Raw genomic sequence first — 14,116 nt, forward strand, 5'->3', positions numbered from 1 at the left:
AGCTACCGGTGTATTAAAGTGCCAGTTTATGCCATCTTGGACCAGAACTCTTTGTATTTTGCTCTGGTTCAAGGCAGCCAGATTTTCTCTTAGTTCTCTGTTGGCTCCCACAAAATTTGTGCCGTTGTCTGACCTGATGGAAGAGACTGGACCACGTCTACAGATGAATCTTCTAATTGCATTGATACAAGAGTCTGCATCAAGGGTATGAGCCACCTCCAAATGAACAGCACGACTTGTTGGGCACGTGAATATTATCCCATACCGTTTGAGCAGACTTCTGCCTCTCTTAACATCAATGGGGCCAAAATAATCAACTCCCACATCTGTAAATGGAGCTTTGTCTGGTGCAACCCTTTCCTGGGGTAAGTCAGCCATTTTTTGTTCCAAAAGCTTTCCTCTATTTTTTCTACAGGTCACACAATCAGACAAGATTTTTCTGGCAGCAGAGTTTCCATTGATTATCCAGTATCTCTGACGCAGCCTGGACAGCATGTGGTTTCTTCCTGCGTGACCAAGCAGATGGTGAATGTAGAACAGAATTAATGTTGCCACATGCATGTCTTTGGACAGGATGACAGGATGTTTAGTTTCAGACGGCATAGCAGCTCTTTTGAGGCGTCCACCCACTCTGAGGACTCCATTGTCCAACACTGGATCAAGTCTGTACAGCTGGCTGTCTTTAGAAACAATCCTGTTGGCTTTGATCGAGGTGATCTCTAACCTGACAACAGCCAGATGCATGTATCGCTCCGCCTAGCTCCACTCACATACATCTGGGACACCGCCATAGGACTTGCCTTTACTGAAGGCTGGGCCTTATCAAAACTCCTTGCATATGATTGGATAAGCCACTTGTCTGTCATCTTTATCGACGTGCTATTTCAACCAGTCACACCAAAGCTAACCCGTGACGCTGATGAGACCGACTCAGGAAAAAAAAAAAACTTTTTTTTTTTTTTTTTTTTTTATGTGTTTGCGGCTGTAGTGCAGGGTTTCCCGCAGCGCTATCTTGGCGAGGCGGCCGCGGAAAACGTGTCGTCCACCCAACCCCCCCCCCCCCCCCCCCCCCCCCCCGCTCCGCTTGCCGGTCCGCGGAGAAAAAGTCATCCACCCCCCCCCCCCCCCCACCCCGCGAGTCGGTCCGCCTCTCATAAGCAAATTCCTGCGGGAAACACTGTAGTGGCAAGCGTTTTATTGACAGTGAGCTGACAGGAAGAGGGGGGGAGACAGGCGGCAAAGCGCCGCGGGTCGGAGTCGATCCCGGGCCGATCGCGTCGAGGACTAAAGTCCTCCCAATATGGTTTGCGCTAACCGCTAACCGCTCCGGGGCGCGTCCGCGTTGCGCGTCCGCGGGCGCGCCCCAGAAAACAAAACTTGCAAAATCCGGTCGGGAGAAGGGCGAAAACATGGTTTCCACCAACAAAAGCCTTCAGAGCTTTCTCTGATGTTCTTTTAATGAAACAATATCAGATAGATTGGACAACACGGAAGAAATAGCAGCATCAATGCTAACGCTTGCTTCCTCGATGCGAGCCGCCATTGTTGTTGGAATCTTACGGTGGCTTCTCCACTACGTCACATCCATGAAACACCCGCCCTGCGTCCTGATTGGCCAGACCAAAAATTTGGTTGGGGAAATCACTTTAAATGAGCCGTGTCCCAGATGTATGTGAGTGGAGCTAGGCGGAGCGATACATGCATCTGGCTGTTGTCAGGTTAGGTGATCTCTGGACCAAACCTGCGATGTTGTTCAAACTGAATAATGAAATGCTCATCTTTAGCCAGATCTTCAGATGTCAAACACTGCTTCTTCAGCCTAGCTTTAAATTGCTGCATCTTTTGTGACACCTTTTCCTGCTTGGTGTTTCCATCTTCTGCTGACTGCTGTAACATGGCAGAAAACTCTTGTCTTTTTTGAGACAACAAAATAAGGAGTTTTTTGAGCTTTAAAACCCAAGCTACAGATGTCTTTAGCTTTGCCCAAGATGAGAAATAGGAGATGAAAACACTGGTAGGGCATTTAATCTTCTCAACAACAGCGTTGATAGTCACATTCTTTTTTATTTCAGAATCATCAGCAGGAAGAGAGTCATACCTTACTTCCAGTTTAGGCCATTTATCTTCAGACTCAAGCAGGAACTTAGGACCATTAATCCATTTACTTTGCTCCATAAAGTCTTCCGCTTTCATCCCTCTTGATGCTTCATCAGCTGTAGGCAAAGATTTCAGGCAATCATCCACATAGAAATTATGCTTAATTGTACTGACCACTTCGACTGGAAATTGCTGAGCATTATCTTCTGCTGTTCTTCTTAATGCATAATTTGCACAGCTCGGCGAGGACACTGCTCCAAACAGATGCACTGTCATTCGATATTCTTGTGGAACTTGTGATGTGTTACCATTGGGCCACCAGAGGAAGCGAAGAAAGTCTCTATGTTTCTCTGGAACATAGACCTGGTGAAACATGGCTTGAATATCTGCCATAATGGCAATTGGCTCTTGTCTAAAGCGCACAAGGACTTCCACAACTGAGTTGGTCAGATCTGGTCCTTGTAACAGCTGGCAATTCAGTGAGGTCCCCTTGAATGTTGCAGCACAATCAAAAACAACTCGTAGTTTGCCTTTTCTGGGGTGATAAACACCATGGTGGGGTATATACCACACTTTTCCCTCACTGCCCACTAAGCGATCACTTGGAACAACTTCAGCATATCCATTACATATCATGTCATCCATAAATGCAATGTAGTCTTTCTTGAAGGTGATGCTCTTATCAAACTTCCTTTTAAGGCTTTGAAGACGTTGCTCTGCAATACAGCGGTTCACTGGCAAGGTGGAATTTTCAGCCTTAAAAGGCAAATCAATGCAATAATGTCCATTGATTAAATGTGCTGTATTGTTCATGATATCCATAAACTTGATATCTTCTCTGGACATTTCAATCTGTTCTTGGGATGTTTTTTCATTGAAATCATGATTATATTGTTCAATCAACATTGTTTCCAGATTTTGTACAGAAATCCTGTTTGCGGTGAAAGCATGACAGTCTGTCTTTCTCCTTTCACTCCTAAGTGGTCCATTGATGACCCATCCAACTCGAGTCCAAACTGCATATGGGCCATCATCCTGGCTGTTTATCAGCTCCCACGGCTCCATTACTTTAGGTGCGTCTGTGCCAATGAGTAAATCTACATCAGCATCTAAGTTGTGGAGCTTGATACTTTGCAGGTATGGCCACTGGTTAATGTCCTCCTGTTGTGGAACATTTCGCTTTGAAACAGGCATTCGTTTTTGTGTCATGACATCTGGAAGCTGAATGAAATCATTTTTATTAAACGCTGCTACTTGCAGTCCAGAGATGATGTTTGTACTCACAATGTCTTTATGACCCATCGTTTGCAGCTGAATGCTTGTTCTCTTGCCCTTCAGTTGCAGCCTTCTGGCCAGACTTTCTGTGCAGAATGTTGCTGTGCTGCCCGGGTCCAGAAATGCATATGTCTGCACAGTTGTGTTGGTTTTTGGACTCCTAACTTGAACTGCAACAATAGAGAGAATTGAATTATCTTCATCACAGACCCTAATATGACTACAGGTTTGAGTCATTGTGGACGTGGTTCTCAGAGAATTCTGTGGACATCTGGAGAAAGCTTTTGTGGTTTCTTTGTCAATGTGCAGGACACTGGGATGTTGTTGGTGACAGACAGTACAGATCAAGCGACCTCTGCATTCTTTGCTTATGTGTCCCACCTTTAAACAGCCAAAACACATGCCTTTTTCCTTAATAAAGTTCACTTTATCCTTGTGTGGCTTGTCTTTGAACTTAAAACATTTGTCAACTGAGTGATTACTTTTGAAACAATACAAACAGTTGTGGTTTTTAGAGGACTTCATCTCATCTTCAGATGATTCATTATTCACTGAAAGGACTTTTGTGAAAAAGCTGCTCCCCTTTTTCTTTAGTTTTGTAAGGCCGCTACTGGGGTTTTTAGAGCTGAGCTGTTGAACATCAGTGATATTGCCAAACAACGGATCAGATGCAATTTTAACCTGCTTTTCAACAAAAGCAACAAGATCAGTAAATAGTGCTCTTTGATTCCTTTTTTCTTGCAGGTCACAGGCTGCATTTCTCCATCTTTCTCTCATTTTGTAGGGAAGCTTAAAGATTATGCTCCTCATATTTGAAGGCAAATCCAGTTCTTTCATATGAATGAGGTGTTTCGTTAAATTTGAGCATCCCTTAAGAAACAGAGCAAATGCTTGCAGTGAGTTAATATCCTCACTTTTAATAGCTGGCCAGTTGTTAATTTTATCCATATAGGCCTGTGCAATCTTGTATTCATTTCCAAAATGTTCAGAAAGAAGATTTTTAGCTTGAAGATAGCCCAATTCCGATGGTAAATGCTGGCAACTATGCACAAGGTCTCTAGGTTGTCCCCTAGTGAATTGTTCTAGAAAGTGCAAACAATCGCTCAGGTTAGATGTTTTGGCCTCCACGCTGTTCTCAAAAGCTCTTATGAATGATTTGTATTCAAGAGGGTTGCCATCAAAAATTGGAATGTTTCTTGGTGGCAAGACCGAACTCTGACTCTGCTGAACCAACATGGCAGTGATGTCATTTTGCCTTTGCATGATGTTAATTATACTGGTTTGATGATCCAATTTTTCCAGTTGTGGCTTTACACTTGTGTCTGGACTTTGAACATTTAGTTGAACATGGACACTTTGTGGCTCAGTGTTTTGAATTGCTGACTTATGTTTCAATCGAACAACTGGATGTTCAGAGATTGCAGAGGACATTTTAACAACGTCCACGTCCTCAGGGACAAATATGTTGGCACTTGGATTAAGTTTTGGCGCCGACTTACAAATACCCCTTTTAATGTAAGAGTTCATGCCATCAGAACATTTCGAGCCACCTTGTGAATTTATTTCTAATACGCGAAGCTTTGCATTAGCAGCCGCTAGTTCCGCCTCAAGTTCAAATTGCTCCTTTTCTTGCTTTAGCTTCTCCTCCATGGCTTCAAGCTGATGCTTCCTTTTGAGAGCTGCAGCACGCTCCAGCAGCGCTGCTCTTTCAGCCTCTGCTCTTATGCGTGCAGATGCAGTGGAAGAGACACGGGACAATTGAGAGCATACATTGGACTTTACAGAGCACACATTGGAAACACTGTCTTCAGGGTTAATTAAATATTCAGCGTTGTCTTTGGCTTGGTCATCAGCATTTGGTATCACAAAGAGCTCACTCAGTTCACATAACCAGCCCTTGACACGTTCAGTAAACGCCAGGTAAGTACTCATTTTACTTTGAAAATGTTCATTTTGTTTCTTAAGTTCATCAGAGGGGAGTGGCAAACTTGTTAATTGTTTATGCGACACCTCTGCATCCTCACAACATTGCATAAATGTAGTCAGAAGTGACTTGACTGAGTCAGCGTTATCCTTGGAGTCCATCAACACATTTAAATCATCTTTTATCCGTTTTGCTTGTTTCAATTTAGCAGTTCTTTTATCTTGGCATGTTTTCATATATGACATCAAGCCTTTCTCAGTGAATTTAATGCTTCTTTTGGATGAAACCTCTGAGTCACTCTTTGCCATCTGTGGTTTTGTTACATCAGACATTTTTGCACAAACTTTAAACTGCATGTAACTTTGTTGTTGCCTTTGTTCCGTTTATATTTCAAATCCACTTGCTTTGTTTAGGAGTGCAATGCTTTAATTCAATCTTTAACTCATCTTCATGTTGACAAACTTGTACTTTAACATTGATTGCTATCATCAAACTCCAATCGTCTGGCCGTTTTTCCTTTACAGCATTAGCAATCTTTGTACATACCGTTGTCATCGAAGAGGGACATGAGTGTTTGTGGCTTATATCTGAGGCACCTCATGGCTTGTGGGCGTGGCACTTCCTCCTCCTGACATCGTCCAAGAACAAAGAAGTGGAATCCTCCATGGCTTTACCATCCACTCATCAGCAGATTTGAGATCGTTGTGAAAACAAAGGTCCAAGGCCGGGTTTTTTTACTTGATGTAGTGACTACTTGTCTATGGAAAAACTTAAAAGTAAACGAACAAAAATTAAATGTAAATCAAATAGTTACTTGATGAATAGTGGGTTTCCGGGTTTACGCAGTACAAAAAATTCTCAAAATACGTCAAAAAATGCAGTTCTGAGAGTTTATTCCAGGCCTCTTCAGGGAAAAAATAAACATGATACAAACTGAAAAAACTACTTGCTGCCTTGGCTGCCCTGGTTTCAGCCTTTGTGCTCGCTTCACCTGCTACTCACTGACTAACCAGGCTGAGTGACTTGCTTCCTGAAAGGACTGGTAGACTGCCAGACTGCAGCACTGGCAAGACTGGTAAAAAACCATAAGCCCACCCACTTTCCATCCTGAGCTACCTGGAGTCCATGTATTTATACACCAGACACACCCAAAACCCAAACAAAATCAATTAACTAATTAAACAATTTACTAAGAAATAATTGTATTCTAAACAACTGTATTCTAAATGCAACAAATAACCAAATAAATACAAATGAACTAAATAATCTGAGTTCTAAAACAAAAATAGAGAAATGGCTCCTACATTTAGGATTAAAAGTTATGGATCTGTGGTCAAATTAGTTTGGGTTCCTGCTCACATTGGAGTAATAGGGAATGAGCTGGCGGATAGTTTTGCTAAGAATGCAGCAAAAAAGTGTATTGTTGATTTAAATATTAAAATGAGTAAAAATGAGGTTAAAAAATATTAGTAGAGTGTATATTAAGAATAAATGGCAGGAACAGTGGGATAAAGGAAGCAATGCCAGATTTTATTATAGCATCCAAAGAAAAGTTGGAGAATTTAGGAAATGTAGCAGGAATAAAAAAGAAGAAGATATTATATCTAGATTAAGGTTTGGACATACAGGTTTTAAACAGTACTCTTAAAATAATTAATAAACATGATACAGGTTTCTGTAGTTATTGTGGGAAATTAGAAACAATACAAACATTTTTTTAGAATGTAGTAAGTATGTTCGAGAAAGGGAGGAGTTAATTAGAAATTTAAATAGGAATAAAAATAAGTTAGATATTAGAAGTTTGCTTCAAAGATCATCGGGGGATGTAGTTTTTAATAGTATTTTTAATTTTCTAAGGAGAACAGGTATTATGGGAAGATTATAGTGGTTTTACATCTGATCCATACTCCAGTCTAGAAGGTGGCGGTAATGCACATAAAAGTTGTTTGCCAACCGCCATAAAAAAAAAACAAGACGAAGAAGAAGAAGAAGAAGAAGAAGAAGAAGAAGAAGAAAAAGAAGAAATCATGGCGATACCCCAATTTCTTTCTACTGCTGAGTTGATTAAAACAAGGGGCAGAAGCCCGCTTGTATCGGGTAGACTTTTTGGGAAAGCCAACAATAATCAAAGAACGATTTCATAAATGCTACCGACATCCAGAGCTACAGGACAAGTTGAACTATCGCAGAACAGTTCATGAAGTTCGCTCCATCCTTCGCTGCCGGAGAGCAGGTAGGTCTTCTGTTTCGGCTCTTCAGTAGCCCATTTTCCAGTGTGCGATTTGCAAAAAAACCAGGGAGGGAGGGGGGGGATCATTTCAAGTGTTTTATAAATTAACATAACGACAAGGTTATGTGGTCTGCATGCTGTCTGGCTCGAGACAGCATGTAACCTGTCCTGGGAGGGAGGGTGGAGAAATCGGCTGCTGCTGCTGCTTGTCTTGTGACGCTGCCTTCAAATCTTAATCATCCACCAAAGTTCGTCCTGTAACATTACCATGGCTGTTTGTCCCGTCATCTACTCTTGACCTTTTCTGGTGATTTTTCGGGCCGAAATATGACAAAATACTCTGGGAGTGGGTATTAGTTTACTTCAATCGCTTCGAGCAAAAAACGTATTAATACTCTTTAAAAACAGACAACCCCCCCCCCCCCCCTCTCTGTTTGTGACGACAAACTAGGTATCCCCGCCAGGATTTGTATCCCCTGCGTCGGGGGCGCGCATTCAGCCTGAAGAACGAATCCAGTCAACTCCGCCTCATTTCCAACAAATTATGCGTGCAAATCAAGATGTTTTACTTTTCTTAACGAAATATGTGAACGGTGTTGTAGTTACATTATCGTTCAGTTAGTGGGTTAAAACTGATAATGTAACACTTGTTAGTGCGATCGTAGGGGATTCGGTTTAAAATTCGACTGATCGCTCAGTATTACACGTTCTGAGAAAGTAAACGCTCTGCGGTCATTTCTTCTTGTGTCACGAAAATATTAGCTTTATGTCGTCATTAGACTGTCTATCTGCTGAAACCAAAAACCCACCTTCCTGAGTCCTGCATACCTGCCTACTTATTTCTCTTCCTTCTTCCTTCTTTGTCAGATAGACCCGCACGAATGGATCGTATAAAGCGGATTTCAAGTGTGATCAAAGCAACACTAAAGTTACAACTTACATTATCAGATCTAATAATATTTTAATAAAACCAAGAACCAATTTTAAGAAAACAAGGTAGGTAACTTTTAAAAAAATAGAACATTATACGAGTTAAAAAAATTCATTTCATTTTATCACAATAGGATGTTTAAAAATATTTAGGCTTGACAGATGCTGGAGTCATGGAGTTAAAAGTTTTATTGATATCAAGCAATGCAGCCCATTGTTATAAGTGCTGACCAGACATATTGGTCAGAAAGAAACTAATATATATATATATATATATATATATATATATATATATATATATATATATATATATATATATATATATATATATATCTATATATATATATATATATCTATATATATATATATATATATATATATCATCTTACGTGACTAACATAAAAGAAGGAAATTAGTTGAGTAATTAGATAGTTTCTACCATTTTGAGGTAGAAGAAGTTACAGGGGGATACAAAAAATATCGGGGTCAGGCTGACCCCGGTATTTTTTGTATCCCCCTGTAACTTCTTAATTTAAAGAGCTAACAAGTTCAAATTTTCTGCAGTTGTTGGTGATTAGAAGAGGTGTTTATATGTCAAAACACAAGAATGTGGGAAACTCTTTGTCCATTTTGGAAGGGGATACATATCCTTGCAGGCTGGACACCGATATTTTTTGTATCCCCCTTTAAATTCTACATTTAAAGAGCTAACAGCTTCAAATTTTCAGCAGGTGCTTGTTGTTCTAAGAGGTGTTTACATGCCAAAACTCAAGAATGTGGGAAACTTTTAGTCCATTTTGGAAGGGGATACATATTCTGGCAGGCTGGACCCCGATATTTTTTGTATCCCCTGTAAATTCTTCATTTAAAGAGCAAAAAAAAAAAAAAAAAAAAAAAAAAAAAAAAAAAAAAAAAAAATATATATAAATATATATATATATATATATATATATATATATATATATATATATATATATATATATATTTTTATATACATACAGAACACCCTATTCCTCAACGCAACCTGAGGTTGCATGTCTTCCTCTCTCACATACCTTTCCTGTCAGTCCTCTTTTAAAAAATAGCCACTAGTGCCTCAAAAAAACAGTAAAAAATGCAAGGATAAATACTCACATCCTAAAGATAGCAGTTTAAATTTAAATATGAAACCACTGTCGCTTCATGCATGCTCAGTATGAGGGATTGCTGCAAATCCATCAACAATGCAGGCGACTGTCCACTGTGGCTCTACGCTCTTTCAGGAGGAGTGAATGCTGCTTGGAGAGACTTGATGCACCTGCTGGGTTTCCTTAGAGATGAAAACTTTCAGACCAAACTGTGTGGTCAGCACTTATAACAATGGGCTTGCAGTTCTTGAAATCAATAAAACGTTTAATGTGAAGTCCAAATATTTTTAAACACCATATTCTAATAAAATTGAAATGAAATAAAAAAATTTAAACTCCTCATATATTGTTGTATTCTTTTAAAAGCGACATCTTTTTTTCTTAATATGGCTCTTGGTTGAATTATAATATCATTAGATCTGATATTTTGGTTAGTAACTTTATTCTGTGTTCATTTGATCACACTTGGAATCAGCTTTATATGATCCATTCATGCGGGTCTATCTCAAAATACAAATAAACGAACAAGTAGACAGCTGTGATGGACTCAGGAAGGTGGGTTTTTTAGTTTCAGCAGACAGACAATGCGACAATCTAATAACATAAAGCTAATACTTCGTGACACATCTGGAGATGACCACAGAGCCGTTTACTTTCTCAGAGCGTGTTATACTAAGTGATCAGTCTAGTTTTAAGCGACATATCAATCCTTACGATCGCACTAATAAGTGTTTATATTTTCAATTTTAACTGGACCATTCCTATATTTCGTTAAGAGAATAAAACATCTTGATTTTCACGCCGAATTGGCTGGAAATGAGGCGGAGTTGACTGTATTACGTTTAGCAAGCTCGAATGCGCGCTCCCGACGCAGGGGATACAAATCTGGCGGGGATAACTCCCCCCCCCCCCCCCCCACCCCCCCCACTTCCACCCCCCCACCCACCGGTCTGCACTAAGTAATATTATGGATTTTTTAACAATGTATATAAATTAGGTGCTGTCACGTTTTTAACGCGTTATTAAAGGCATACTTTAGTGCAACATTTTTCAGTTAATTAATGTGTTCCATACCGTTTGTGGTGATTTAATGATTCATTTCAGGTCGAACATAAGGTTTTTTATCAGGCCCCCGCCCTGGTGGTCTAGTGTGGGAGGAAATACCGCCACTTTGTCAAGAGCTCTCGGCCTGCCCACCCCCAGGGCCTCTGAGTCTCGTGCAAGACCGCGAGAGGTCGGGCTTGCTCTCTACGGCGAGAACTCCATGTGTTTTTGCCCTGCATTTTTCCACTAATGATGCATGCGCGGAAAGCAACAACAAGAACCGCGTGTTAACGTCACAATAAACATGAAGCTATCGAGTTTTTTTTTAATATTATTATTATTATTCTTATCTATTATTTTTTCATTTTATTTTTTTTTAATGTTGGTGAGGCGGTAGCCTGAGTTTTAACCTCAGGTTTGGCGGTCGCCAAACAAAGCAACTGGACCAAAGCAACTGGTCCAGTTGCTTTGCTTTTTCCTTTTTTTTTTTTGGAATGACATGACCTGGATGACTGAGAATCTTCACCAGCTTAATTGCGCATCAAAACACACACACCTTTCGCTAATGTTTTTCCCCCGCTGTGCTTTACCGGCCCCTACCGCCTACTTTTGATGAATAAAACATGTAAAATAATATATATAATAAAATAAAATTATTCAATAGCATTTTTTCAAAATGCACAGTAGTCTATGGCAGCAGCATCATTCTCCAATGAGAAAAGCGATAAATCATCCCCATTTAAAATGTATTGGCTGATTGTGTCATGTGATGTAAACAACCTCTGCGCTGCTTATGACCGCTACTTTGTTTGCTTCGTTAGCTTAGTTAGCCTGTGTCCACTGCAAGTGCTGAGAGGTGTTTCTCGTCCTTCTGTCGTATCAAGACCTATCTGAGATCAACAACCCCAGAAAAGACTAAATAGCTTGATGTGCGCCCACACACAGGGATCTTTGACCACAGTGGATGCTTTGAGGATAGCCAGGGACTTCACCAGCATAATGACAGACGGAGACACTTTTCGGGAATATTTAGTGCAGGGGTGAGTTTGACTTTTCTTTTGAAAGTATTTTTATTCTGTAAATATTGTGTTAGCTGTAATATAATGATTGTAAGTGGAAATTAATCCGGGGCGTGTGTGCTGGAACATCAGAAAAAAGTTAAATAAAGATTCGGTGCCGATTTTAATTATAACATGGCAGACACATTTATTATGCTCAGGGACCACAGCCTATGAGAAAGCAATAAATTCTGGTGTCTAAAAATGGATTGGCTTGTCTTGTGTCATGTGACGCAAATCAGTTGCGTGATCAAGGGGAATGGCTGGTGTTTTATGTGTATGCGGGCGCGTGCGTATGTGATGGGTATTGGTATTGTGAGTATTTCCTGATGGGCCCTGTCACTACCTGATCCGTACCGGTAGCACGATCCGTACCGTCAGCTCATTTGCGCACGCACAAACAGAATAACTTCCGGTAGGCAATATTTTGTTTTTCTTACTTTTTACTCTTTTGTCTTTTTTCGGGCCGGGTGTTTCTTTTTATATATCTATGTATTTGCGTAAATATTGCATATTTTAAAAATAAAGAGAGAAAACGTGTATATATATATATATATATATATATATATATATATATATATATATATATATATATATATATATATATATATATATATATATATATATATTTATTTTTTTTTTTATTTTTTTAATAAGAATATATACACCATTACTTAAAGTACATAAAAACCCCAGCTATGAACATGTTTAGGAGTATAGAAACGTATTTTATTTAGAATATTCTTTTTTTATCATTTATTTGATTTGCATATGTTTTTGTGTATTTTGCACTTAAAAAATGCATTTTTAAAAAAGTATGCCTTGGCTTAGTTATGTGCTCTTTGTTCTATTCCCTGTTCGGTTTTGTTAAAAATAACAATGCAGATACTTTAATGACGGGGTCTTCTCTGTTATGATTTGTACACCAGAGGGCGCCTAAACTCCTTAATATATGGTTTGTAACTTCTAATAAAAACTAATTTTTAGTACAAGATATTATTTAAATAACAAAATTCATCTTATAATTAAGGGAGGAAAAATGTTTTTTCCAGTCCTGTTTGAACAAATAATATAACTTATTGTCAGGATTTGGGTTTTGTTTCAGCTGTTTGTTAATTTGATTTATTAGTTAACTCTCCGGTCTTTAAAATCAGTTTTGGTTTTGGGTCTCTTCTTGTTTGGTTTCTATTATAGCCTGTGTGTGTTGTGTTTAGTTCTTAGGTGTAGGTTCTGTAATTAGTTTTGGTTTATGGAATAGGTTAGATTTTATTGTAGTTTGATTTTATTTATGTTTCCAGTTCAGTTCTGTCTCTTCCCAGCAATCTGCCAGCTCACTCAATCTGTTTATCTGTCACTCCCCAAACACCAGTTACCAGCCAATCAGATCTGCTCACCTGTCAACCTCCAGTCACTAGCCAATCAGTTCAGTTCAGTTTCCACCTGTCACTTGTAATTAGTTTTCACTCCATTTCACCTGTGTACTCCACTATATAGTTCTGCCTCGGTCTTCAGTTCTCTGCCAGATCATTAACGAGCCCACGGTGAGTTTTGTTTCCAGCGTTCCTTTATTGATTGACCTGTTGATGCTAACCTGAGAGCCTTTTTGATTCTGAGCCAGCCTGTTCCCTGATCTGTTTTTCCTGCCCTGTCTGACTGATTTACCGGTTTACCGACTTGATTCTGTCCCATGGTTATCCGAGCTTGCTTTTGCCCTGTCTGTACCTCTGCCTATTTTGGACTGCCTTTTGTGTACCGGATTTTGGACTGCCATTTTTGACCATTGAGCCTTGCCTGTCCCTGTTTTATTATTAAATACTGTTTTTTGCCTTCACCTCACTTGTTTGGTTTGAATACTGGGTTTGCCTGATTCACGTTCGTAACACTTATAGATAGGGTGGGAATTGAAAAGATTTTCACTATTCCGATTCCTTTTTCGATTCTGTGAAACGATTCGATTCCTTATCGATTCTTTTTTCGATTCCAATATGGGGAAAAAAGGAGAACAAACAGTTTGATGATCAGCATCAACTTTGTTTACTTAACTATTGCACAATCTTACAAACTCAACAAGATCAAGATGTCCACATGAAATGTGAAACCGGAGTAAAATCTGTGTTTAAATGAAAAATGAATACAAGAACAAACTTAATAACCAATAATGTCTAATAACAAATTATGTAAGAACCAATTTTAAATAATAAAAAAATACTAATTATAAAATAGTAGTAGGGAAAATTAACAGTTCTTTTGCAGAAAGATGAGCATATCTGCTTTTCTGGAAGGATACGGGATCTTTCAGCACTTAATGTGTCTCCAGCCGTGGAGAACACCCTCTCAGATGGGGTGGAGGAAGCCTGCACACAGAGGTAGTTTTCAGCAAGTCCAGATAGCAAGGGCAGCGCATCTTGCTTGTTCCACCACCACACAGTGT

At 39.4% G+C, this 14,116-nt stretch overlaps 1 protein-coding gene across 1 annotated transcript; it reads right to left on the reverse strand.

Annotated features, from left to right (window-relative positions):
* Positions 1-1,719: 1,719 nt before the first annotated feature.
* On the reverse strand, positions 1,720-5,971 carry LOC118561455. Its single transcript, XM_036133548.1, has 2 exons — positions 5,843-5,971; positions 1,720-3,542 (listed from the first exon to the last, which is right to left on the reverse strand). The coding sequence occupies exons 1-2, from the start codon at positions 5,895-5,897 to the stop codon at positions 1,720-1,722; spliced, it is 1,878 nt and encodes a 625-aa protein (XP_035989441.1). The 5' UTR covers positions 5,898-5,971.
* Positions 5,972-14,116: the final 8,145 nt, after the last annotated feature.

Source organism: Fundulus heteroclitus, unplaced genomic scaffold, assembly GCF_011125445.2.
Source record: "Fundulus heteroclitus isolate FHET01 unplaced genomic scaffold, MU-UCD_Fhet_4.1 scaffold_633, whole genome shotgun sequence".
Lineage (NCBI taxonomy): Eukaryota > Metazoa > Chordata > Actinopteri > Cyprinodontiformes > Fundulidae > Fundulus > Fundulus heteroclitus.